Source organism: Trichoderma reesei, assembly GCF_000167675.1.
Source record: "Trichoderma reesei QM6a unplaced genomic scaffold TRIREscaffold_32, whole genome shotgun sequence".
In the NCBI taxonomy this organism is placed as follows: Eukaryota; Fungi; Ascomycota; class Sordariomycetes; order Hypocreales; family Hypocreaceae; genus Trichoderma; species Trichoderma reesei.
The window spans coordinates 62,978-88,405 of NW_006711179.1; the positions used below are offsets into that span (position 1 = coordinate 62,978).

Consider the following 25,428-nt stretch of genomic DNA (forward strand, 5'->3'; position numbering starts at 1 on the left):
ACCGGAGAGGCGTTCTAAGCGCCCTGATCGCATCCCTCAAATTGCACCATTCGGGTATCCGCAAATCTCGCAATGCACATCTTGAACACCGTGACTCTACAGGATTTTCTTGCACTGCAGAGCAATCCGGCGGCCGTCCTCCCCTGAAAGCGTATACGGCTTCACCGAAATCTGTAGAATAATCTGGGATTCGCCCTTTTGCAGAATCCGCATGATGTCAATGGCCGTCAATCTAGTATTGTCGAATGCCTTTCAAATATGGCCTATTAACGATTTTTCATAGTTCCAGAGGCGCTTCAAGAGTAGGCGTTAGTTGCTGGTGTTGTAAAGGCGGCTTCCCCCGCTGAAAGTCTTCGATTTAGTTGCCAAAGCAAGTTACTCAACTTGGACTGCCCTCTCAAATGGAGCCTTTTGAGCCCATGATGACAGCATGAGATTGGAAAGTAAAGACGAGATAGACGATCTGCTAAGTTTAAAGAATGGCAATTCAACATGAGGTGGGCATTGAGGATGCCAAGGGCAAGTTTTCAAGAAGGTGAGTCTGAAGAAGAGAGCATTATATGCATATGTACGAGGTGGTAAAAGGCACCTTATACTTCCTTAAGAAAACCAATTTCTCAGCTTACCTAGCCATTTGCCTCAAGGAATGCTTCTCTTATCGGGTCAACTCGCTATATGCCTGGATATGTCCTACACTTGAGATTGTGTTGCTACTTCAAGTTGAAGCTGGACGAGGTTGACAAGGTAAGTACCTACGTACCGGTGAATGGCCACCCCACAAGTACACTAAGCCAGCCTTGGACTAGAGCCATCTACCCCACGGTGTGTCTCTATTCGTCACCAAACAAACGTCGTGAAGCTCTTCAAGCTCCAACCTGTCGAGCTTCCCTGCAGCTGCATCTCCAGCGTCACCAGCACCTCGCAATGTCGTCGCAGGTGGACGCTCCTCCGCCTTCCGGCTCGCCTCGAGGCACAATCGTCTTCTTCCATCCGGATCTGGGCATCGGCGGCGCTGAGCGGCTGGTCGTCGATGCGGCGGTTGGGCTGCAGGAGCGCGGGCACCACGTTGTCATCTTCACCAACCACTGCGACCCCAGCCATTGCTTCGACGAGTGCCGCGATGGTGAGCCCTCAGGATGACCAAATGAAGCATGCTCTACAATCATACTCATCACCGTCATTTAGGAACCCTCGATGTTCGTGTTCGCGGCGCCTCGCTCGTCCCCATGTCCATCTTCAACCGCCTCACCATCCTCTGCGCCATCTTGCGCCACTTCCACCTCCTCCTCCAGATCACGCTCTCCGGCGAACTGCAGCATTTAGAACCCCGCGCATTCGTCGTCGATCAGTTATCCGCAGGCCTGCCCCTGCTGCGCTTCCTCTCGCCCGATGCGCCCATCCTCTTCTACTGCCACTTTCCGGACCTCTTGCTTGCGCAGGGTCGTCAGTCACTGCTCAAGAGACTCTACCGGGTGCCGTTCGATTGGATCGAGGAATGGTCCATGGGATTTGCGCAGGCTGTGGCTGTGAACTCGGAGTTTACAAAGGGCGTCGTTGCTAGGACGTGGCCGCGACTGCAGGAAAAGGTCGATACCAAGGTGGTGTATCCGTGCGTCGATACGACGAAACAGGACGAATTCCCTGGCGAGAATGTTGCTTTGGGTGAGGGTGACCACAAGATTATACTCAGCATCAACAGGTTCGAGAGGAAGAAGGACATTGGGCTGGCTGTCAAGGCTTTTGCGGCCATTCCCGAGGCGAAGCGAAAAGCAGTCCGTCTAGTGCTAGCAGGTTTGTGACATCTACTCTCCCCAGTTTACTATCGCTAAACGTAACAGGCGGCTATGACCATCGGGTTGCCGAAAATGTCGAGTATCACGCCGAGCTCGAGCAGCTGGCCTCTTCCCTCTCTCTCAGACACCACACCGTCACAACATTCGACGCCTCCTCTCTGTCTTCGATCCCGAGCGATGCCTCCGTCCTCTTCCTCCTCTCCATACCCAACTCCGTCAAGACCTCACTCCTCCGTACAGCGCGCCTGCTAGTCTACACGCCGTCAAACGAGCACTTTGGCATTGTTCCTCTTGAAGCCATGTTGGCTCGCGTGCCCGTCCTTGCCGCCAATACGGGCGGTCCCGTTGAGACGATACGGGATTCCAAGACCGGCTGGCTGCGGAACCCTGACGATGTCAATGCCTGGTCCAGCGTCATGAGCGATGTGCTGAGCATGCCCGATGCTGATCTTCGCCGGATGGGTGCTGATGGCGAGGAACGCGTGCGATCTCTATTTGGTCGCGACAACATGGCCTTGCGCTTGGAGAAGTCGATAGACGAGATCCTCTCCAAGAAGCACGCTCGTCCATCACTAGTCATCCCCATTGGGGTCATTGTCTCCGTGTTATTGGCTGTACTTGCAGTCTGTATGCATTTCTCATGAGCGTTCCCGTCCTTTTCTTTATCACATTATCTCACATTCTTGTTTCTGGTTCATGTATCACATTCTGAGGACAGTTTCTGGCTTTCGACATGTGGAAAGCATTTGATAGATACCAATAAGGACCAGGTCACGCATAGAGAGGCGCTCTCACGCAACAGTTGCACCCTTTGATACACTTGTCATTACGCTGATCTTGAAAATGTTGGAGGGCGCCTTTTCGGTGACGGCAGGCAGGCGGTGAAACACGTCAGAATTGGGTCCAAGGTACCTTCATTCAGCCGCCTTCTCTCCTCCGTTCACCAGACTCCTTGCTCTTCATTTCCTGCCATATTCTACTTCACATTCTTTCAATTCCACATAGCCCGATGTCATGCACAGCAATCCGGCGCTGCGCCTTGCTTCAGTCACTCTACGTACAGCCGCATGCCCACCCGCCTTAAACACCGACGCCTCTTGTCCAATCAACGGCTCTCCTCCAGGCCACCCATCATGCAAGGAGTGCATATTCCGCCTACTCTTGAGCAAGCACCAATGGCAGCAGTCTTCGAGGGTGCTCACTTCAGCCTGCTGCCTGACCATGAGAAAGCCGAGACGGTTACGGCTAAGCGGTCTGGCAGCGACAAGCAGCCCAATGTGTGGCATTTTCTCCTCACACAGACGCAGCCCAACCTGCCACAAGTCTCAGAGCGTTCTTGCTCGCCAGTTGATTCCCCCAGTTTCGTGAAGCCTCAGACTTGATATTTCTACACTGAAAGCCGAATTCGGCGGATTCATCTCGGTATTCAGCGGTTCATTATGCGTCTAATTGACACCAGCACACTGAAACTGAAGGAGTTTTCAGAAGACAGCATTCCGCCGTACGCGATTCTCTCCCATACTTGGGGGAACGATTTCGACGAGCTCACTTTTCGCCAAGTGGAAAATGGGGACATCGACGAACAAAAGCTTGGATCAGTCAAGCTTCGGGGATGCTGTCAACAAGCTCAGAAAGATGGACTGGGTTATGCTTGGATTGACACCTGCTGTATTGATAAGACCAACCTCGTGGAGCTCAGCGAGGCCATCAACTCCATGTATCGCTGGTACAGTCGCGCTGCTGTCTGCTATGCCTACCTGTCTGACGTTCCGGATGACGATGACCCCCCGAGGCAAGGGTCCAAATTTCGATCGAGTCGATGGTTTCAGCGAGGCTGGACTCTGCAAGAGCTTCTTTCCCCGAGGCACCTACGGTTCTACAATTCGAAATGGCGGTCCATAGGCACCAAAGGCACTTTGTGCTCTGTCCTCAAGAATATCACCCGCGTGCCGCAGCAATTTCTGCTCGGTATTGCCAGCTTACATGGGGCAAGCGTAGCGCAGCGTATGTCATGGGCTTCGCAGAGACAGACGAAGCGAGCCGAAGACATTGCATACTGCTTGCTAGGCATCTTCGGTGTGACAATGCCAATGATATATGGAGAAGGTGGCAAACAAGCTTTCTTCCGGCTCCAGGAACAAATCATGAAGACGACGAGGGACGACTCCATTCTGGCATGGAGCCTGAGCGACGAAATCACCAAGCCTGCGATGAACGACAAGGGCCAAGTCATCGGGGGCGAGGTATTAGCGGCCGGTCCGTCCTCCTTCGCGACCTCTGCACAGATTGTGGCCCGAGAGCAAAGTGCCAGTCCATTGCACTCGCTCGATATCGTTGGTGGGAGTGTGCGCCTCTACTTGCCACTTCTTACAACGTCTGGCGGCGAAACGTACGGGCTACTTAGCTGCGGCCCTAGGTCAGACAAAAAGAAAGTAGTCGGTATCCCTCTTGTTAGGGCAAATCCAGGGGCTTCCAGCGAGTATATCAGGCCAGTTGGATGCCCGTTGGTGCTGCAACCGATAAACTCTGCTCCCTCTCCGCCTGAGCTTATTCACATCAAGAGAGACGGCCAAAGGGTTTCATCCTCTGCGAAGCATCACCAGTACTGGATTTACGATGATGACTTGTTTGCCCAAGTCAATCTGGCCTTGGTCGACGTGGAGCCTCCTTCGTGCTGGGATGAGCAGATGAATTTAATTTCTGCGGTACGCTCCGATGATGACACTGCGGAACGAGTCTTCCTACGTTTCCGACACGGCGAAGAGGGATCTCGGGACTTTGTGATCGTACTGGAAGTGACGGCTCCAGCAATAAACAACGATTCACCGTTTCATGTGGTGACCTGCAGTAGAGATACGCCGTTGCTGGAGCTGGTTGAGAATTATGTTCACATCTTGTCCAAGGCATCGGGAAGAATCAGTGCCAGCAACGGCACACTTCACCTGCGAATATCACTGGAACTTATTGAAGAGGGACTGATGTCCATCAACCCTCATTCGATGGACAGGCGGCCGGATGTCACTATCGACGTTTCTTCGGAATTGGAGAAATTATATTTGGTTACAAAGTTCAAGCAGCTCCTCAGGAATAGGAGACAGGGAGAAGAAAAGGAGGAAGAGCTGCGCGTCAGAATCAAACTTCACAAGGATCGCTTACAACTGGTTCAAAAAGAACGGGAGGCAGTGGAAGACCAGATGAGACAGCTCGAGGAAAAGAGAAGAAAACTGGTCGTGGAGGAAGATGATCGTATCCGGGAAATTCAAGTTGCGGAGCACGAGCACGAATCGGTTAATGAGAGGCAAGGCGACATTCTCAAGCAACTGTCCCAAGTAAATGATGGGTTGGCCAAACTACAGCTCTTCGACGATGCCAAAGCGGGGGAGGCACTCATCAAAGAAGTTGAAACGCATGGAGATACAGAGGTGTTTAGGCTGTTTGATGACCAGACTGCTGAGGCGTTGATGATGAACAAGTATGGGACACCGTTGACTCCGGCGTGCAGAGGGGGAGACGCCAACCTAGTTCGGCAGCCACTCGCCACCAGCGAAATCGGGATTGACCACAAGGATAGCAAGTTTGGTCGAACGGCGCTTGGTTACGCGAGCGCAAACGGTCACGAGGCTGTGGAGCAGCTACTCCTCGATACCGATCAAGTGGACGTCAACTTAACATACAACGATGGCCGGTCCCCGCTGCGCCGAGTATCCAGGAGGATTCATGCCAAAAGACGGCTTCTCATGAATGGAAATGCCGGGATTGGCTGTCATCTGACGATTCAGAGCCGAAATGACGTCGTCTCGACCTTGGCCGTCGCGGCCGTCACCCATGACTCAGAGTCTTGCGTGTCAGGCTTGCCAGGGTCACCGGATAATGCTACCACGACCTATGATAGCTCAACATGCAAATGCCAAGGAGCTGTTGAGGACCTCTACGCTGGTGTCAAGTCGGTGGCCTTCCCCTCTGACTCAAAGTTTATAGCAGCTGGATTGAACGACGGTACTGTCAATGTCTGGAACAGCACGACGGGCGAACCGATACAGACGATAAAGAGCAAAAGACAGGTTCGATTTGAATTGGTGGCCTTTTCACATAATCCAGATTTTGTGGTAACGTGCTCAAGTCAGTATAAGATCGAGATCTGGGATCTTAGGACAGGAAAACGCCTGTACACATTTGGGGCTTGGAAGGAAGAGCTGTGCCTTGCCATCTCTCCCCACTCAAGGCTTGTGGCGTCGGGCTCAAGTTACGGAACTGTCAAGATCTGGGAGAGGACTCGTACGGCGGAAAAGCGCCTTCGGGAGCTGCAGAACCATAGGTACAGTGTCCATTCAGTGGTCTTCTCGCATGACTCCAGATTCATAGCATCTGGCTCGTCCGATGGTACCGTCAGGATATGGGATGTTGAGACGGGCGAGTGCTTAGAAACGTTCAATGGACATGAACGCCGCGTTAACTCAGTGGTCTTTTCGCATGACTCCACGATGATAGCTTCTGCATCGGCTGACAAGACCGTCAAGATCTGGAATGTTGGGACGGGTATGTGCCAGCGAGCACTCCAGGGCCATCGCGACGGCGTTAACTCAGTGGCCATTTCGCACGACTCAGGGATATTAGTTTCCGGGTCCAGCGATAAAACCATCAGGATATGGGACGCAAAAACTGGGCAATGCCTACGGGTGCTTGAGGGTCACAGTACGAAGGTTTCTTCGGTGGCCTTGTCGCACGACTCGACTCGTGTAGCATCTGGTTCAGACGATGGTACTATTAAGATATGGAATATGTCAATCTTGCTCACCATGCTGCCCGCCAGCGGCGTTGACACCCCAACATCTACCTCGTCGGACTTTTCTTAGGACTCTAACTCTTTAGAGAGTCTTGAAGGCCCAGGCGCTTTTTAGTTTGCTCCTCCCGATGCCTTCGACCCCATGTGGCGACAGCATTCTGGTCACTTCATGAAAGACATCTAGGAGGTTACAGTCAACGTCCTTTGAAAAGAACAAGCCAAGTTGGTCTCTTCCCTCACGCTATTATCGCCTTCAACTAACCGCCATGCGAGGAGAGGCCGCCTCCTCCGCCGCCTCGTTCTTCATTTGCTCCTGGAGCCGCTTCTTCCACTGAATGCTCACCTATCAAAAACAAAAGTTGCGAATGTGCTTTTATATCAAGACAATCAGAGGCCTCAATTGGAAGGGAACGGAAGCGCCAATGACTGCTCGAAAATGGTGGGCCAAGCTTCAATATGAAAACTCTCTGGCCGAGGTACTCTCACAAGATGATACTGTAGAAAGCTCTGGTGCTCATGTCTGACGAACATGAGAGAATACTTCAGATCTGCTTCACTCCAAGAAAGAGAATGAGAGAGAGAGAGAGGCTTCTGATCGTGACAAGGAAAACTAAAGAGGAAGAAGAGAAGACAGGAGAGGAGGCAGCACAAGGAATTAGAAGCGAGAGGCTGGGGGGATTTCTAATGTGTACATATCGTGCCCCAAGTAGACTGGGTGCTTGAAACTCTCTCGGTGGTTCTTCCTCGGCGGTGGCTCCCTAGATGTCATCGTCCCTGATGCCTCAAGCTTCGATGGAGATCGCGTCGAATTCACTTCCTTCATCAATCGATCAAGTCATCATGTTCTTGTACAAGGAGATCTAGCACCCCCCTTTTTAGTTTCCCTTTTTTCCCTTTTCCTCATAAAACTCCTGCACCCACTGCTTGATATTCGCGACCTCGCTATCAAACACGTTCCGCACGCCCTCGTTCGCATTCCTGTTCCTCACGAGCATATCTCCGCAATGCGCGGCCCCTGGAACCACCCACACAGGATGCTGCTTTGTCGAGCGGAGCGGTCCGCCCGGTCGATCGACGGCCATGACGGTCGCGGGCCGCCAGGGGTCGTACTCGCCAGCCGTCCACGCGAGGCGGTGCGTGTTGACGTTGTACCAGCCGCCGGTGACCCTGTTGACGCGGGCCGTGGTGGCGCCCTGTGCGATGCCGTACGTGTACTTGCCCTCGCGGGGGAAGATGAGGCCGCACTGGCGCTCAAAGTAGGGCTGGTTGACGAGGCGGGAGACGAGGTTGCCCAGGCCGCGGACCTGCCACCACTTGAAGCTGCGATAGGATGTCAGCACGAGAGATGCTCTGCGACGGAGTGAGCTGGACTTACGGCTCGTTGCAGAGGAACCACCACCATTGGCGGTTGCCCGTGTTTTCGGGGCTGAGGTCGGTGAAGAGGGGGCTTGATGCGTTGTACGTGTCGTAGCAGGAGGTGTCGTTGGGGTTGGTCCAGTATCCGTACGAAGCGCAGGCTGTTGATTGTCAAAGTTTGCTCGAGAACACTTCAGAGCAGTGAGAGAGAGAGAGATACTCACATCCAGGCAGACTGAGGGTGGTGAACCACTTGGCATATCCAGCCAGAGCCTTTGTCAGTCCAACGCCGTTCTTTCCAGGAGCGGGAGCAGTGCTACCCGGCCATTGGTTCTATTCTTTCATCAGTCCAAATCGTCCTCCTTGCAGAAGAAGGTATTCAGGGGCACTCACCTCGACATAATCGCACATTCGGTTCGTCGCGCTATATCCATCCGAAAACAAGACGCTCTGCCACGTATAAAGCCCACTGACCAACGCCGCGGCAAAATCATCGTCATGCTCCACATCCCCCAGGTTGAACGATGCCTTCAACTCGTCCTTGGCCTTTTGGTTGTGGCCCAGCAGAACCCCATCGATATACTGGACGATGCGCGCGTAATCCGCCGTGCAGTTCTGCGGCATCGCGAGCTTCACCTGCTCAAAGTACTTCCACAGGGGCCCAATCGCCTCGACGACGGGACTGGAGCACTGATACGCCCAAAAGGTGCCCGGGGCAAGATCCTGAACCCAGGCAGCGAGGGCACCGCTGTAGGAGCACCCGACGAGAACCCAAGGAGCCTTATCAGGCGTGCTGGTGCGGTTCTGGTCGAAGGGCAGGACGACGTTCTGCGCAAAGTAGACGAGGTCCTGGACGGACTGCTCGAGGGTGAGATACCTCATGTTCTCCGTCGTGAGGCTGTCAAAGGGCGAGCTCTGGCCCCAGTAGCGGTGCTCGATGATGAGGGCTCCCGCGCCGAGCTCCTGAGCCATGACGCCGGGGAGGGTGAGGTTGGTGGTGTAGCGCTCGTACCCGTCCAGCGCGCTCTCGTTGGGCCCCATGAGGATGATGGGCGAGCCGGGGCCGGCGTAGAACTCGTCGTTCCAGACATAGCGCTGGGAAAAGGTGCCCAGCTCCGGGTGGTCGTGGTCGATGAGCTGCTGGAAGGTGCCGTAGGTGGGAGTGCTGGCTGCGGCGGCGATCCGGAAGTTGTTGTCGAGGTCGACGTCGGGCTTGGGGGGCCGGAGGTCCTGGAAGAGGAGGGCGGAGGCTGTTCCGGCGAGCAGGAGGAGCTCTGCTGCTACCGCGAGGGACCACATTGTGACGGACTGGGGACGAGGGCCACCGATCCAACTGACACTGAGGATTCTGTGTGTCGGCGCCTTGATCACGGCTTCTTCTTCTTCTTCTTCCTCTCTCTCATGCTTAGACACGAGGCCGAAGCCCGGCTTATATACCCCAGCCGTCGCCATCACAAGCCCCCAATTCCAGCCTTTCCCCCCATGAAGAACTATTGCATCTTCAAGGTAACATCGCACAGCGCGCCCATCTACTAGCTACTCTCGTCGCCAACACAAAAAGTACCACGGCATGCGCGAATCCCTGGACAGCGCCTCGCCAAGTGTGCCTCCTCCATTGTGCATAAGCGGATAGTGTGTCCGGGGCTGGGGAGGGAGGGTTCAGCCTACCGAGAGGAGCACAATGCCGTGATGGCATCTCGCCGGCCTTAATCCCTGCCTCTTTTTCTGGAGGGGAGCGGCCGCTGTTTGTTGTTATGGACTTGGCGTGGCTGCGGAGCGATAGCCTTGTCGGTGAGTTGAGCGTGCGGTGTGGCCCGGGATTGGCGAGGAGAGAATTGTTTGTTGCAGCCTTGGAAATTGCAGAGGATTCTCTGGGCAGGCTGCTTGCATCAAAGGGCGAAGCCTTGTCAGCCGAGACCTATAATACGACAGCCCCAAACAAAGGGGAGGGGGGGGCTCTGTTCATACCCCGTTTGTTGTCCACAAGAGGAGAAGATTCTTGCCTTCCCTCGAGTTTTCCATTGTTAATCGCTGCCCGTGTCCGTCAAGTCAATTCAAAAGATCCCGCGACCCGCAGCTCATGCCCAAAACCATGCATATTAGCTCCCTCATCTTTGCACGTCTATTTGCGACCTTCCTGATGGGGCATGATTTGCAGAGCCAGGGGCATGTCGGCCCCTGCCGGCCGGAGGCTTTTTGTTCTTTTGCTGGAGAAATGGATCTAAAAGAGAGTCTATGGGAGGAGAGAAAAGCAGTTGGCTGGCGGCGGAGTTGCCGGTTGGAGGAGGACTTTTGGCGTTGAGAGCTGAGGATTCTTTGTAAGGAGGCAGGGGTTGTTGTTCACGATGGCTGAATGATTGGTGTGCTCTGGTGCGAGAGGCTATTAATGCTGCATCTGCGATCATGATCTATTATAAGATGATGTTTGTCGGTTTGATGTAGGAAGCTCATCTTTTATGTTTGTCTATGATGTTTCGGTGGCGGCTTCGATATATTATGCAGGCCTTATGCTTACCTTTGTTACAGGGGTTGCGGATGCCATACTGTATACTCGGACATCGCCATTAGCAAACGACAGATTTTATTGTTCCTACATATGCGCGCAACCGCCTCTTTCTGGCCGAGAAAAGATTGTTTGTCTGCACGTCTTCGGACTGCTCGAAATTGCGCCGGTTTCAGCCCATCTATATAGATGCTGGTGTTATTGAATAGCCACTGTTTCCCCCGCTCAACCCTTTATTTGACCTTGAGGAGGAGCATCCTTTTTGTACGACAATGTCATGGATAAGCAGGTTTTTTTTTCGCCCCAGACTATAGAGACTCTAGTGCTACGACGTGTGAGGGAAGTGGGTGTAGAAGATGATGAGGATCACGGACAGAACAAGGTGGTTGCAAGGCTAACACATGCATCCCACCAGTATTGGCATGCTTGTGCGTTCTCGCTGGGTTTATAGACCTATTCGCCTCTTGGCGGAAGATCACACCAGAGCCCCAAGGCAGCTGTGGTTTTATCAAGGAGCTACTCAAGCCTTCAGCATTTCAATTACATGTGGCTTGGCTTGATGGGAATATACCATCTTGAGAGCTGCCGTACATCACCGCCGGGGTGTGTATGCTGGGCTGTCTTATTATGCTTGTGTCTCGCTTGGCTGATTCTCAACGTAGTGAAGGATAATAGCAGCAGAGAACGGCATGGTATGAATCTGCCAGGGTATCGCATTGCTCTAAAGCAAGTCTAGGTCCACTTCAGAGGTTCTGCATGATATTTCAATCCATAGCTGCAGGTACCCAGCTTGTGATGTTGCGAGTGCACGCCCCTTGGTTCATGGCCAGAAAAGCTGACGTGTGTGGGACGAGTGCGGGTAGCCTGCTGATGCTTCTTCTCTGTCAGATATAGTAAGACCATTGGAAGCACAAACTTGAATGATCGATCGTGAGTTATAAGAACAAGAGGAGAATGGGAATACTCATTGTAATCGTTGGACTTGTTGTTCTATAACCCAGCTGTATCTCCATGTCTGCGGTCCTGCCATAGACTGGCTGGTCTTCCTATCTACTATGGGAGCCCATTCTTAAGGTCGATTAGGGAGAATGAATGCAGACTCGATGCCGTACAATCAGCGATTAAGCAGCCGTGAGCATCGCTGTGGGCAAAGAGATTGGAGCCAGACTTTCACGAAACCTGCCCTGCTTTCACCCATCTCACCTTGAGATTCAACCCAGAGCTAATGTAGAGTATCGTATAGGCACTTCTACATGATCGGAGTACAGCCGATATAAACCTAGGTACCTTATGGAGATAAAGACAACATAGTCAAAAAGACAAAAACAACCCGCCTGATCTCGCCCACCTTATCAACCTCCAAAACCGAGTTCAGATCGCCGCGAGCCCAAACGAATCCACAGACAAGACACGGCTTGACGGTCATCCATCCATTACAGGAGCCGAGGCAACAGATACGGATGCTCGTCACCTCGATCCCAAAGCCCCGGACAACATGAAGACAACAACAACAACCCACCTCAACTAATCAAGAACCGGCAACCAACCAACCAAGGCTCCATCTCCAATCGGCGCCCTCCGTTTCCTTTTTGTGCTCAATATCTACTACTAAGCCATTCTGAGCCCACCTTATCGAACTTCCCCGCATGATGATGAGCGGGGAGAGAGGCTGGACAGCTCCAACAAGCGCGGCGGCTTCTTCCCCACGCCTGTTTGTTTGTCTACTACTAACGGCTTACAGGGATCTTGAGATAGCTGATAAGTAACCTGTCGCTGCTCTAGAATGATAAACGAGCCATGATGCTGGTACTATCAAATGATACGGTTCCTCATGCTAGATAGTTGCCGTTTATCAACTAGCCCCCGGTATTCACAGTGTTCCTATACGCCCTCTGATCCTTTTGATGGCTCGTCCGGCATTAGCAGCTCGACTTACACGCCGAGGTCGGTCATCCAGATTCCACTCCATGTCGGAATCCACGCTGATCCGGCTACTGTATCTCGTACGCGAAACCGTTCACATACAATCCTTGACTCGCACAATCGGTCAAAATGTGACCCCATTTTCATGATCAGAGAACCGCCCCCCTCGATTCGGAAGACGGCGCAGGGTCGAGGTTGGCCGAGCGCCGGTGAACTATGGCCGGGGCTATCATCTCTCTAGTTTGATGTCCTCTGTGTTATTATTCCCAAGTAATAAAGAATCTCCTCCCTGGTCCCAATTATACTACATCCATTTTCTCTCTCTTCTCTCCGTCCCTACATTGCTGACGTTGCGTCGCATTGTCTTCTGCAAGGAATCCCCGAATGACATCGCCGCCTACCTCGGCAGAGGAAGAACAATCATGAGCGACGAGTATACCAAGCATGAGAATAGTGACGACGCCCAGCTGGCGGCCATGGGTCACCAGCCGGAGCTGAATCGCAACTTTTCCACCTTGTAAGCCCGATTCACACAATGCCTTGATTGCATCGAGATCAACTCAGGTCCAACTCACATGCGTAGATCAATGCTAGGACTGGCATTCGCTGTGCTCAATGTAAGTCGTACCGCCCTGTCAAACAGTCAAACGAGTACAGCCACAACTCAAAACTAAACCCCCTCCCAGTCCTGGACTGCCCTCTCAGCGAGTCTCTCCCTCAGCTTGACCTCCGGAGGTAGCACCGGAGTTGTCTGGGGTCAGTAGTCACCAACACCAACACCAGCACCAGCCCTCATGCAGGGGCAATCGCACCAAATGGTTGCTCACACTGCATTTCTAGCTCTCTTGTGTTGGTCGTGGCTAATGTGTGTATGCACGCGTGCGTGTATCGTGGTGTACAGGTCTAGTTACGGCCGGTGTCTGCAACCTTTGCATTGCTGCGTCTCTAGCCGAGTTTCTGTCGGCTTATCCAACGTGAGTCTCTTCAATGGTGGAACATGAGTAACACTTGAGTAGCTTGTGCTGATGACGGTAATGAAGTGCTGGTGGACAGTACCACTGGGTTGCAGGTAAGTTGCCTTATCCTCATACGATGCCAGTAAAGATATTGACTTGTACATTGCAGCAAGTATGGCCTCCTCTCCATTCAATTGGTAATATCCAGCTCTTCTAACAAACAGCCTGTAGTCTCCTGGCCTAGATGGGTTCCCGTCCTCTCATGGGTAACAGGCTGGGTCAACGTCGCCGGCTGGGTAATCCTCAAACAGTCCTTAACTTCAACCCATCATCTCTGACAGTCTTCACAGGTCGCCCTCGTCGCCACAAACGCTCTACTATCCAGCCAGCTCATCCTCGGCATCATCTCTGCCACTCATCTGGTCAACTCTCCTTTCCTCCACCCATGTAACAAACCCCATCATCCTAACACGTCTGATAGAACTACGAGCCCCAGCGCTGGCACCAGTTCCTCATCTACATCGCCTTCACCCTCGCGTCTTTTGTCATCAACGCCTTTCTCAACTCCTTCCTGCCTCTGCTTTACCGCGGTGCCTTTGTGTGGTCCATTGGCGGCTTTGTCCTTGTGTCGATTACGGTCCTGGCGTGCGCTTCGCCGGACTTCAACACGGCCTCTTTTGTGTTTCGAGAGTTTATCAATCAGACGGGATGTAAGGCTCTGTCTCTGTCCCCTTATACTCCTCATTCAGTCTAACTGATATCAATCAGGGCCCGATGGTATTGCCTGGCTGCTTGGTGTGCGTATCCAGTCACCAGAACCAGGAGTCTACATGTAGCGAGACTGACAATGTCCAGCTCCTCCAAGGAGGCCTCGGAGTAACGGCCTTTGTAAGTCATTCTTCCAAACTGCCATCCACAATACTGACCATTCCCAGGACTCTGTCGCCCACATGATCGAAGGTTTGCAGCCCCTTTATGAAAATGGAAATAAAAACGCAGCTGCTCACCATCACAGAAATCCCCAACGCCGCCATCCAAGGGCCCAAAATCATGGTCATCTGCGTCGGCATCGGCACCTTCACCGGCGCCATCTTCCTCATCGTCCTGCTCTTCGTAGCCGGCAACATTGACGATGTCATCAGCTCCGCCGCGGGTCCCCTGCTGCAGATCCTGATCCATGCCACGAGCAACACTGCTGGCGCCATCTGCCTCCTCATGTTTGTTCTAGTACACTTCGTCGTCTTGGGAATGATACTGACAGTGATATGCAAAGGCTCCCGCTTGTGTGTCTCATCTTTGCCACGTTTAGCGTCATGACGACGAGTAGCCGCATGATCTTTGCCTTTGCCCGGTATGTTCATACCACTCAATCTCGTGGGCATCAAGGACGAGACAGCTAAACTCCTTGCCAGCGACGGCGGTCTCCCCGCCTCCAGAGTCTTTGCCCGCGTCCATCCCAAGCTCGGTCTCCCCCTGAATGCCCTCATCCTCACCACCGTCGTCGTCATCATCTTTGGGCTCATCTTCCTCGGCTCCTCAAGGTACCTAGGTTCCTCCTCACACAAACATCCCACGCACCCCTTCGTCGACTTACAGTTCCCACAGCGCCTTCAACGCCATCATCTCCGCCTCCGTCGTCACCCTCGACCTCTCCTACGGCCTCCCCATCGCGGTCAACTGCCTCCAGGGCCGCCGCAAGCTGCCCGAGCGGAAATGGGTCCTGCCCAGCTGGTTTGGCTGGACCGCGGACATTATCGCGCTGTCGTACATTGGCCTTACCACGGTCCTCTTTGTGTTTCCGCCTGTCTTGCCTGTTACCGGCAGCAACATGAGTACGTCTTATCAAACTGAACATTCGTTGATGGAGTGGTCGTTGCTAACCACTTGTCTTCAAGACTACTGCATTGTCGCATTTGCCATCATCATCGCCGTCTCCCTCTTTCAATGGGTCATTGACGGCCGCAAGAACTTCACCGGCCCTCGCGTCAACCTCGTCAGCGGACAGATCATGGGGGAGAACGTCACGGAGGTGACCAGTGTGGAAGAAGTCTCCGCTGGGAGCAAGGAGGCGTGATTGTTTAGGGCTCTGGGGATACCTTGATCGAGGTAGTAATGTTCCTCTTCAGCAATGATACAATGGGTTCCGTGGCTACGTGCTGCGACGAATGAGTAGAGTTTAACATAGACAGTCTGTATATATCAGCTTTGTATTATATGCAGACCAACTCAACAACCTCTCAGCCACGAAGACTGCCCCTCAACGCCCAAACTCTCCGACCGCATCGTGATAAGGAAATGCTAGATGTGGTGCCTGTTCTCCCAAAGTGCAAGCCTCCGTCACAAGAGATAAGTCAAGAGCAAGCGGTTAGACTCGTCTACGCCTCAAAGTACAGACCAGCTGCGGCCTACCCCTATTCCGCTTGGCCTCTACAGCACCAAACTCTATCTCACGATGCGCCTCAAACTCAAACACAACAAAGCAGTAGCAGCAGCTCAGTACTCTCAACTCCGAGATATAAAAGGGGCAACACATCCCTTCTCTTTAGCTACTCACTCTCAGCTGTAGACATCGCACACTCTCAAGATACTCTGTAAAAGTACAGCTCACGTCTACCTGCCATTGTCCACATATCAATCGACAACTGGCTACGACCAAAGACTTCTTTGCCCCCCTGAGCTTTCCTTTTTACAAAGCTCATCCCCTGCTGAGCCTCCTTCTCCACGGCTCTCGACAACATACTTCTCTCCTCCTTTGAGAACCGCCACCGCGGTCGACACCACCCAGGCAGCCCCTTGTCTAGCCTGTCCCATCTCGATATATCATCATCATCATCATCGAGACAGGACCAGACAGACACTCGCAATGGCCACCGCACCCATCCCGATTCCCGCGGCCAGAGCCGCAGCCGCAGCCCCTCAAAGGCCCCCATGTGCCCCGGCCACCCCCGGGAGCTGGAGCTGGCGCTGCCACAGGTGCCGCCGCCGCTGGCCCCTTTACATCACCAAGTGCCTCACCGACGACTGCGGCCACGTGAGATGCTCCCTGCGCGAGGGCCAGCCAGAGCACAGGCGGCACTGCCAGGTCCGCTTCGACACCGAGGGATGGCGGGCCCACCTCGACTGGCGCCGACAAGTCGTCGTCGAGGAGGAGCCTCTGCCCGACGCCGGCGCCAAGATGCGGGACGGCACCTATCGCTGCGAGAACGACTGCGCGTTTCCAACAGAATGCCACGAGAAGCGCATCGCGGCGCGGATGTCCCTGCTGGCGTTGGACTCGGAACCCCGGGTGGACAATGTTTCTCCGTCCTCCTCCTCCTCCTCCTCTCCCTCCTCCTTTTCCTACGCAACCGGGAAGGAAAGGGCGTCGTCGTCTTCCAAATCGGCGATACGGCGCATGAGAGAGCACGTCTACACCCCGTCACCCCTCAACCCAGCATGGAGACCTGAAGACATTTACATGTAAGCGGTCCAAGGGGGGACATTGCCGGGGCGACGAGTTGAAAAGGGGGGAGGGCAAGTGAGATGGATTATGTTTTGGGACAGAAGGAACAAGATTGGCTTTTGCTTCTAACACGCCAAGTTGATGTTTCCTGTTTATCTTGTTGTTTACTAGATTGGAAAAGTATTCGCGATACGCTGTGCTATTACACAGACAAAGAAAGTTTCTTATTTCGTGCCTGCTCTTTGCATTGTGTGTCGACACTCTCGACGCTTTCTGTGAAGTGATCGCTTTTTTCTCCCTTCACACCTACCATATCCTTTTTTTGGTCTCGACATGCTTTGACAATGGACGACGAAAACAGACTGGACAAGCCATTTTTACCCTTTCCGGCAGGGATGCGGCCAAACGGTGCCGGACAGCCAGAAGCCAGAAGACGACAAGCCCCTTTCGAACGCGCTCATAACGACGAATAATGACAGCGGACCAACCGCGCTCACACCTTGAAGGCCCAGACGTCCACCTCCTTCCATGCCTCCAGGGCACGCTCCTGCACCTCTTCCGCAGTCATCTCGAAGTCCCAAACCCTTATCTCGTCGTCGTCGTTGTCGCACGTGGCCTCTTGAGCCTCGTTGGCGGCGGGGGCGAGGGGAGTTCAAAGGATTGAGGAGCCCTTGTCTCATCAAAAATACTTACTCTTCTACTCAAGAAGATGAAGACACTACATCAGAGCCATGGCAGCAGATCAGCTTCGTTTCACCCTTGGACACTCGCTATGATCCTACAATTGACGCGTGTCTGGAGATGTCATGTATTCATTCTCTGACTCAAATACACAACTTGACCATTTGGGCCAAGGCTGATGATATTTCTTCGAACCTCTTCAGCGAATTGGGGGTATCACCCAATATTACGCCGCGTCTTACACGACAACGACAATGATGACGATGGCGATTGCCCTGATCCTGGGCTCTAGTGAACACTGGAGGAGATGTTGGATCCAAGGATAGACAAGAGTATCGCTGTGCTTCTCCGGGCTCAGCTGCCTGTACCGCGCGGCAATAGGCCTGGACGAGATCTGTCCCGACGGGGCCTTGCCCCTGGATTCCAAGCAGTTGCGGGAGAACCTCAAGTGGCTCTCTCAACACTGGTATATCGCTTTCAAGTCTGAAAACTCACCTCTGTGCGAACTCAACGAGTTGTTGGAGAGACAATTCTGATCTATAACGATGGCAGACCAGTGCAGGGTACGCCCACATCATCTTTCCGTTCGAGACCTAGACTAATCATCGTTATAGTCCTTATCGAGGACACACGAGGGAAGCAAAGCCTGTCGGTTCGGACAACTCTCTCACAAGTGCCATTGATTGCTGGGATTGCAATTTCGGGTGATGTCATTGCAAGGAAATCATGGTTACTGCACTACAAGACAGCAGACCATCGCGCACTACCCGACGATGTCTAAAAGGACCGGCAAATCGTATCATGGCGTTGACATACTCTTGCCAATCTTCTGGCAATATCCGACTGGCAGATGCCCAGCCGAGCCGGTCAGTTTCCGAGACAATTCATATCTGTTACGTGATCTAATAGTCTGGTATGTGCACTCAGCAGCGACGTCCAAGTGTCTCCCACAGCCTCAGCCTCAGCCCAGGCCCCAAAGTCTCTTCCTGCCGCTTCTTGTGATCCAGCTTACGGACGGGACTTGAAGATACTGGGCTTCATCCACCATCTGATGATGGACGGGCAGAAGATTTGCTGAGAACCAGAGCGGGCTCGGCATATTTACCCTCTCTTTGGTCTCTGACTTGGCCTCAGGGGGTGTCTCATGTCAGAAACCCACCAAGAGCAGGTTAGGCTTGTCGCTGGAAGGGATACCAGACGGTCTGCGGTCGAGAGCCTGTGTCGCTTGAGAGAGAGCAAACAAGGCACGATTCTATGCATTTCTTTTTGGCGAAGCATTCTACATCAACAGCCGACCCACTCAGCAAACGTCCTTTAAAGCACTTCGAGAGAGTGTCTTTACCAAGCCCACCTTGAGTCTTAACATTTCTTCTCCTTCCTGCTTTCTGGACCACAGAGTATCTCGTTTGCTTGTCTCTGCTTTCGCAAATCAATCAATCAATCATCAGTGAGACTTATTGAAACGCCAGCATTATCCTTTTGCTCGCCGTTGTCGGTCATTCGACCCTTGCGTCAAGATAGAGGCAACGGCGTCGCGGCCAGCAAAGGCAGTGGGCAATGCAGCAACTCAAACAAGGCATCAACGTCATGGCAACAGCTGACTTGTTGACTTTTTTTTTTAAATCGCCTGGATTACTGGCCTGAGTAATTGAATGTTGGTTGTGTTCTTCTGGTGGCTTGGGAGGAAGCAAAGTGCACCCATCATCACAACCACAACCACCACAACCACAACCACCACAACCACAACCACAAACGAAACCACATTAACAAGAATGAGGACAATGACAGCTACAGCACCAATCACAATAACAGCACTAACACCAACACCAACACCAACGCCAGCAGCAGCAGCAGCAGCAGCAGCGGTAGCAACAACGCCAGCAGCAGTATCAGCAGCAGTATCAACAGCAGCATCAGCATCAGCAGCAGCATCAGCATCAACAGCAGCATCCATCAACAGCAGCATCCATCAACAGCAGCAGCAGCATCAACAGCAGCAGCAGCATCAACATCAGCAGCAACATCAACAGCAGCATCAGCATCAACATCAGCAGCAACATGCGTAGATTTTATTGCCGCTCCCAGATCTAGAGGTGCTTAAATGGCTGGATTCTTTCGATTGTTTTCCTTTTTCTAAAGCTCTAGAGTTACCATCGACTTCTCTTTAACATTTGCCTACCTACCAAATGGTAGCAATTGACCACTGTCCTTGTGTGTCGCTATCATCGTCAGAGGACCCGAGGTAGGTTGATTCCCTTACTGGCACTTGTCACTAGCAGACAATCCCAAATGGCAGTCATACAACTATAGACGCTGTATGAATAGCAATGGCAGGGCATTATTCATGTTCGGACACTCTGTGGACTGCATAATGTCAAAGGTGGACGAAGGGGTCACGGATATCTCGACGTCTAATTGACCTATATGGTGAAAAGGCCGAGATCAACGTGGAAGATACGGAATATCACACGCAATGGCGCAAGATGACAGAGAGAGCCACGTTTTTTTTTTTTCGAAAGGGAAAAGGTGCTACTGTAGGTAGGGCGGTCGCTGGACTTTGGCTCCTTGGTATGTGATGTGGGAGTTGACGCTTTTCGAGGGTGATTTTTGGGTTCAATGAGCAGTATCTCGATTGTACGCCTTATGATTGGTTCCCTTTTCATTGTGAGCAATGGTTGATGTTCTAGTCTGTTGGGTTGGTTCATTTACTCGCTTCAGGGTAGAAGAGTATCATGCCATCTTGTAAGGTCGTTACTTGGTCATATCAAGCCCAAGTCTGGTGTATAACGGAGGCATGACAAAATCCCGGAGCCTACCAAGGTTCGAGGGCTTTGTCCCTGTATAAGGTGTCATGCATGCATAAACAAGATCGCATTCAGAGTAATTGCTTTACAGGAGAGGAGAGTACATTGAATAAATATAACCCTATAAAACGGCTGGGCAAGGCAAGGATCACGCATATGCAGTCCCTTTAATTTGTCCCAGAGAGGCTTCACTGGACCATCGCCAGCATCGACTGCAGTTCTGGTTTGGGGGCTGCCCTGTCCCAAATGCTGCCCTCTCTTTAAATGGTGTCTCGTTAACCAACCCCGTATCGCCTCGCCGGGCCTCCTCTTCCGCTGTCTTACCCATGATATGGACGAGATTAGGCAGCGCCGCAATATCCCACAAAGAGGCCTCATAGACTAGTAGCGGCATTATATGCGCACACAAAGAAAACGCGTTATGTCCTTTTTTTTTTCTCCTTTTTGATTTTCTAAGATAACCGCAAGATCATCTTTGCTATGCGTTAGCCGCCTAGCAAGCTGGTTTTTTTTTTCGTCACCTATAACTGCATAACCGACATCTCCAAGCATCGTCGAGCACCGTCAAACAAAGAAACCAAACAAAAACAACTGTTGTACATGGCTCGCACGGCAGGCCAGAGGATCAACCGGAAGACAAGAGAAGTGACGGTGCAGCCCGTCTGTCAGTCTCTTGTCCTTTCGCTGCCGTGCGTCCAGAGCCTGCACAGCTGTCCAAACCGCGCCCGGTCTCTTGCCCAGTGACAGGTTTGGAAATCTCTGCAGAAAAGATCAAATGATGAAAACTTGCATATCCGCATGTCCCAGCCCATCCCCAACAAAAGCCCCGGGATCCGAGCAAAAGGTATTCAAGGCATTAAAAAGAGCGATAGCGATTCGTGCGCGGGAGAGGAGAGAGAGAGGCAAATCGAAGGCGTTTACGCTTCCAGAGCCTTGGCCTTCTTCTTCTGCTCGACCTTGAGGAGGAGGGCGCGGTTGATGTGAGGCAGCACACCACCAAAGGCGATGGTAGCACGGATCAGCGTATCGAGCTCTTCGTCACCGCGGATGGCCAGCTGGAGATGGCGAGGAGTAATGCGCTTGACCTTGAGGTCCTTGGCGGCGTTCTACGTGACAGTTAGCATTGGCCGGGATGCAATGCCAAGGGGACAACTTACGCCTGCCAGTTCCAGCACCTCGGCAGTCAGATACTCGAGGACGGCTGTGACGTACACGGCAGCCTTGGCGCCGACTCGCATCTTGTTCTGGGTGTTTTGCTTGAGGAAACGCTTGACACGACCGCAGGGAAACTATATGCGCCGGAAGAGAAGAATGGTTAGTGACGTGACGCTTCATTTTCTGAGAGGCCCCAGCAGCTTGAGTACAAAGTCGAGAGAGATCCGGTCTGATACTGTGACTCGCGAGAGTTGCGTGAAAAAAAGTTCTCTCCCCTCCCTGCGCCCGGCAACGCGACTAGGCAACCAAGCTCCCAAACGGTCGAGTTCCGCACGGTGACACAATTGCGCGGCCTGAGTCCTTCGAGCTCCATCACCAACAGGCCGCTGCATTCCCAGGTCAGGTCGTAGAAGCGGCGGCGAGCGACTGGCGGACGCGTCCGGCGGAAAACTCGTCCAGCAGGGCCATCGCGGGGAGGCTGGAAGCTAAAGCGGGACTCGCAGGACGTGCAGGCGGGCGTGCATGCGCGCAAACCGTTTGGGCATCAAGCAAGGCGAGGGGATCCGGGCCGGGAGGGCGAAAAGCACGAGCAACAAGCTGCTGAGGCTGTCGAGCACCGAAAACTCACCTGAAGGCCAGCTCTGGCCGAGTGGCTCTGCTGCTTCTTGTTTCCGTCGGCGCTCGTCTTACCGCCGGAGCTCTTTCCTCCAGAAGACTTGCCCTTGCCTCCAGCCATTGCGTCGTTGGTGGTGATGCGGTGCGGGACGAGGGGACGGTGATGTAAGATGCAGATGCGGGTGCCGATGCGGATGCGTCGAGATGGATTGCGAGAGGCGACGAGCGGGAGCGGAGGCTGATGCGCGTGCGGAGGTGGTGATGATGCAGTCGGGAGGTGGGATGTTTGGTCGAGGGCGCTGGCGTGGTGGCAGAAATTTATTAAGCTGGCAGCAAATCGACGCAAGCGGGCAGTCCAGTCGTTGTCATGTTTTTTTTTTCCGCCTTGGTCCTGGCCTTGGGCTTGGGCGTGGCCCGCTGCAAGGAACACCTGAGCCAGCCTTCCCGTCCGCTATGGTGCCTGCACTGTTGCTGTTGGCCTCGCCTCACTGTAATGCGTCGAGCACTCCCCCAGCCTCCCCGAAAATCCCAGTTGCTAGGGGGGGGCTCTAGCTGGCCCAACAGCGAGCGAGTGCTGCCTGCAGTGTTTGCCTGCGCGTCCAGTCGAGCCAGCTCCAGTGTCCGATCGGGTCGAGTGTCTCGGGCAGATGCTGCTTAGTGAGAAGGGAAGCTTGGAATGCCCGAGGCTAAAGAGCCGCAGTATTTCCGAAGGCTGGCCGCCACTGGCGCATTGCAGGCAGCTGGAGATGGTGGCAGGCAGAGAGCGCAGCGCTGGCCATCAGTCAGGAACCAAGGCAGCAAACAGCTCAGAGAAGATGCCGGAAGATGACTGCCGAGCTGGTCTCGAGGACACAAGGTCGGTGAAGCATCGTGGAGGCATCGCCAGAGCTGAGAGACCACCGCCGATGGCGACTGAGAGCGTGAGGATATACTGACCAAGCTGCTGGGCGGCGAGCAGAGCAGCAGTGCCAATGCCGTGAGCTACCCCATGGCGGTGGGAAAGGTGAAAAGTGAAGAGAGCAGAGTCAAGATATGACGCTCATCTGGCCCAGCTGGCCTTGTGCGAGTTGCCGGCGTGAGAGGGCATCGTCAGCCTTGATGAGCTTGGAGTTCATTGTCTGCATGATTAAAGCGTTTCTAACTCGGAGACTAGAGTTGGCCTTGTCCCGCTGTGGCTGCGGGCTGTGGCGCATGCATGGCTAAGGCCCGGCTATTTGCCGATTGCGGGCGCCCAAGCCACCAGGCTGGACTTATGTCAGCAGATGCTTTGAATGCCAGCGGCAGTGCTGTTTCCGTGTCATTGGTGCCTTACACATGGAATAAGCCGACAAATCCAGCAGATACAAAGCACAGAATCTTCAGACAAGAATTGGCACAGTCTCATCTAAATGCAATGCAGCAAACAGATCATCCGTCGCTTTCTCCTGTACTGTACCAACGATGTGCCTTAATGCATGCAAAAGCATAGGTACCTGTAGAGTGCCGTATTCGGCTTAGACGCCTTAGCCAGACGTCACTTCAAGGTTGAAGCGCACGGACCAATCGTTGGGTTTTGTACTTTGTACATCCTCGCATCGCGGATATGGGGGAGCTTCATCCCACCTAAGCTACCTACCTACCTAGTAGAAGTCAGTCTCCTCTACCTACCTTATCTCGGTACACCCATCTCTTGATCAACTTCCAAATACTAGAGAATCAAGACAACGCTGATCGATAAAAAGAGCCAATCCAGCAATATGGCAAGCGTAAGGCTGCACCAGACCACGCCTTGTTCCCGTCGCATGCCCTCTGCCCTGCCGAGATGGCGGCTAACTCACATGGCCACGACCACAGCACGGCGTCACCCGCACTACCCGAATACGCACCGAAGAGCAGCGGCTGCAAGACCTCGAGAAGATTGAAAAGTACCGCAGCCTCGAAAACCAGATACGCGCCCAGGTAGCGGCTGGAACCTACGACTTGCATCTCTTCGACCTCACTACCAAGCTCCTCCGCCAAAACCCCGAATACTACACCATATGGAACGTTCGGCGCCGTTGCTTGCTAGCATGTCGCTTATCCGGAGCAGCGCATAAAACAACATCAGACGCTCAGGGCGAGACATCAGAGACACCAGAGGCCAAGACTCAGCAGACAGACGGCGATGTGCTCCAGACTGAAATCGCCTTCACCATGCCGCTGCTCATGGAGTTCCCCAAGTGCTACTGGATATGGAACTTCCGGCAATGGCTTCTTGCACAGGCCATACAGCGACTGCCCGTCCCAGTCGCGCGCAAGATCTGGGAGACGGAGCTGGGCCTGGTGTCCAAGATGCTGAACAAGGACCAGCGCAACTTTCATGCCTGGGGATATAGGAGGCTTGTAGTGGCCAAGCTAGAGAGCCCCGAGCTCGACGGCAAGAGTATGGCCGAGGATGAGTTTGCGTACACGACCAAGATGATTCGGCAGAGCTTATCCAACTTTTCTGCCTGGCATAACCGCAGCCAGCTCATTCCAAAAGTGCTAGAACAGCGAGGCGCGGACGACAGGGCCCGAGCAGAGTTTCTCACCCAAGAGCTGGATCTCGTGCGAGATGCTCTAAACGTCGGCCCAGAAGACCAAAGCCTATGGTACTATCACCAGTTCCTGGTATCCAACATCGTGGGAGACGGGAAGAGGCCCAGCATCACACCAAACTTGACCGTCGACGAAAGGGTTGCCTATCTGAAGCATGAAATTGAGGAGATCAAAGACTTGCTGGAGGACTACGACGACATCAAGTGGATTTACGAGGCTCTTTCAGACTACACAGTGGCCTTGCAGCGGCTACAACAGAGCAATAGCAACAGCGGGGACCTGCAGGTCTGGCTCTCGAAGCTGCGGGCTTTGGATCCGATGCGCACTGGTAGATGGAACGATGTCCAACTGGCAGCCTGATGGCGTTCCTCGTGCGACCAGCGTCGAATTACATCAGTCAGTATACATACTATTTGGCATTAACAGTTATTGGGTTGGCGAGCAGCAACTACCGGGACATGTATGTATAACATGTTTGATGAAGATCTGCGGTTAGCGTTCACTCTCATGCAAGGTCCAACTGCTCGGCTGCACGATATGGGATGAGATCAACGTGTAGTGTACACATGCGATGGTTGTTCTTGCGCTCGCCTGGCCTCCTGCTTTCGAACAGCAAGCTCTCTTGTTGACATAGTCGACGCTTTTGAATCTTGCTCAAGATATTCATGTCTCTCTCTAGTGACATCAGGCTCATAGGTCCCGCGTCCTTGCTTTACAGGATCGATCAAACGACCCTGTTCCCCATATCTCATGGTACAAGGGACGCGTGATGATGTTCTAATAAAGTCTCAATGCCCCTATATTGTCCGGCATTGCATAGGTACTGTGCGTCAGGAGTGAAGTATGTGATGAAGGTCGAGC

General features: G+C 53.2%; 8 protein-coding genes across 8 annotated transcripts; 6 read left to right on the top strand and 2 right to left on the bottom strand.

Moving 5' to 3' along the window:
- Positions 1-479: 479 nt before the first annotated feature.
- TRIREDRAFT_112055 (uncharacterized protein) lies at positions 480-744 on the top strand (the record flags this gene model as incomplete). The annotated part of the gene is made up of 2 exons (XM_006969394.1): positions 480-535; positions 645-744. Coding segments are annotated over 2 exons (156 nt in total), but the record flags the coding sequence as incomplete, so codon positions are not given.
- Positions 745-924: 180 nt separating this feature from the next.
- Positions 925-2,437, top strand: TRIREDRAFT_70035 (glycosyltransferase family 4; the record flags this gene model as incomplete). The annotated part of the gene is made up of 3 exons (XM_006969395.1): positions 925-1,123; positions 1,186-1,791; positions 1,839-2,437. 3 exons carry the CDS (start codon positions 925-927, stop codon positions 2,435-2,437), a joined length of 1,404 nt encoding a protein of 467 aa, XP_006969457.1.
- A 795-nt stretch (positions 2,438-3,232) lies between these two features.
- Positions 3,233-3,973, top strand: TRIREDRAFT_41699 (uncharacterized protein; the record flags this gene model as incomplete). Its single annotated transcript, XM_006969384.1, has 1 exon — positions 3,233-3,973. A coding segment is annotated over one exon (741 nt), but the record flags the coding sequence as incomplete, so codon positions are not given.
- A 1,758-nt stretch (positions 3,974-5,731) lies between these two features.
- Positions 5,732-6,646, top strand: TRIREDRAFT_70096 (uncharacterized protein; the record flags this gene model as incomplete). Its single annotated transcript, XM_006969396.1, has 1 exon — positions 5,732-6,646. A coding segment is annotated over one exon (915 nt), but the record flags the coding sequence as incomplete, so codon positions are not given.
- Positions 6,647-7,451: 805 nt separating this feature from the next.
- Positions 7,452-9,271, bottom strand: TRIREDRAFT_124051 (uncharacterized protein; the record flags this gene model as incomplete). The annotated part of the gene is made up of 4 exons (XM_006969417.1): positions 8,326-9,271; positions 8,157-8,265; positions 7,952-8,093; positions 7,452-7,896 (listed from the first exon to the last, which is right to left on the bottom strand). The coding sequence occupies exons 1-4, from the start codon at positions 9,229-9,231 to the stop codon at positions 7,452-7,454; spliced, it is 1,602 nt and encodes a 533-aa protein (XP_006969479.1). The 5' UTR covers positions 9,232-9,271.
- A 3,563-nt stretch (positions 9,272-12,834) lies between these two features.
- On the top strand, positions 12,835-15,388 carry TRIREDRAFT_70098 (gaba permease; the record flags this gene model as incomplete). The annotated part of the gene is made up of 16 exons (XM_006969397.1): positions 12,835-12,875; positions 12,942-12,975; positions 13,045-13,114; positions 13,260-13,332; positions 13,399-13,427; positions 13,546-13,610; positions 13,665-13,736; positions 13,796-14,024; positions 14,083-14,111; positions 14,170-14,202; positions 14,250-14,274; positions 14,330-14,531; positions 14,588-14,665; positions 14,727-14,855; positions 14,920-15,146; positions 15,210-15,388. The coding sequence occupies 16 exons, from the start codon at positions 12,835-12,837 to the stop codon at positions 15,386-15,388; spliced, it is 1,515 nt and encodes a 504-aa protein (XP_006969459.1).
- A 5,727-nt stretch (positions 15,389-21,115) lies between these two features.
- On the bottom strand, positions 21,116-22,234 carry TRIREDRAFT_124052 (uncharacterized protein). The gene is made up of 3 exons (XM_006969418.1): positions 22,025-22,234; positions 21,399-21,530; positions 21,116-21,347 (listed from the first exon to the last, which is right to left on the bottom strand). The coding sequence occupies exons 1-3, from the start codon at positions 22,130-22,132 to the stop codon at positions 21,159-21,161; spliced, it is 429 nt and encodes a 142-aa protein (XP_006969480.1). The 5' UTR covers positions 22,133-22,234; the 3' UTR covers positions 21,116-21,158.
- A 1,610-nt stretch (positions 22,235-23,844) lies between these two features.
- Positions 23,845-24,927, top strand: TRIREDRAFT_70040 (uncharacterized protein; the record flags this gene model as incomplete). Its single annotated transcript, XM_006969398.1, has 1 exon — positions 23,845-24,927. A coding segment is annotated over one exon (1,083 nt), but the record flags the coding sequence as incomplete, so codon positions are not given.
- Between the last annotated feature and the right edge of the window lie 501 nt (positions 24,928-25,428).

Coding starts and splice junctions, on each gene's coding strand:
- TRIREDRAFT_124052 (XM_006969418.1), bottom strand. CDS start 22,132: ATGGCTGGAGGCAAGGGCAAGTCTTCTGGAGGAAAGAGCTCCGGCGGT. Junction 21,531..22,024: donor CGGCCAGAGCTGGCCTTCAG/GTGAGTTTTCGG, acceptor CGGCGCATATAG/TTTCCCTGCGGTCGTGTCAA. Junction 21,348..21,398: donor AGGTGCTGGAACTGGCAGGC/GTAAGTTGTCCC, acceptor ACTGTCACGTAG/AACGCCGCCAAGGACCTCAA.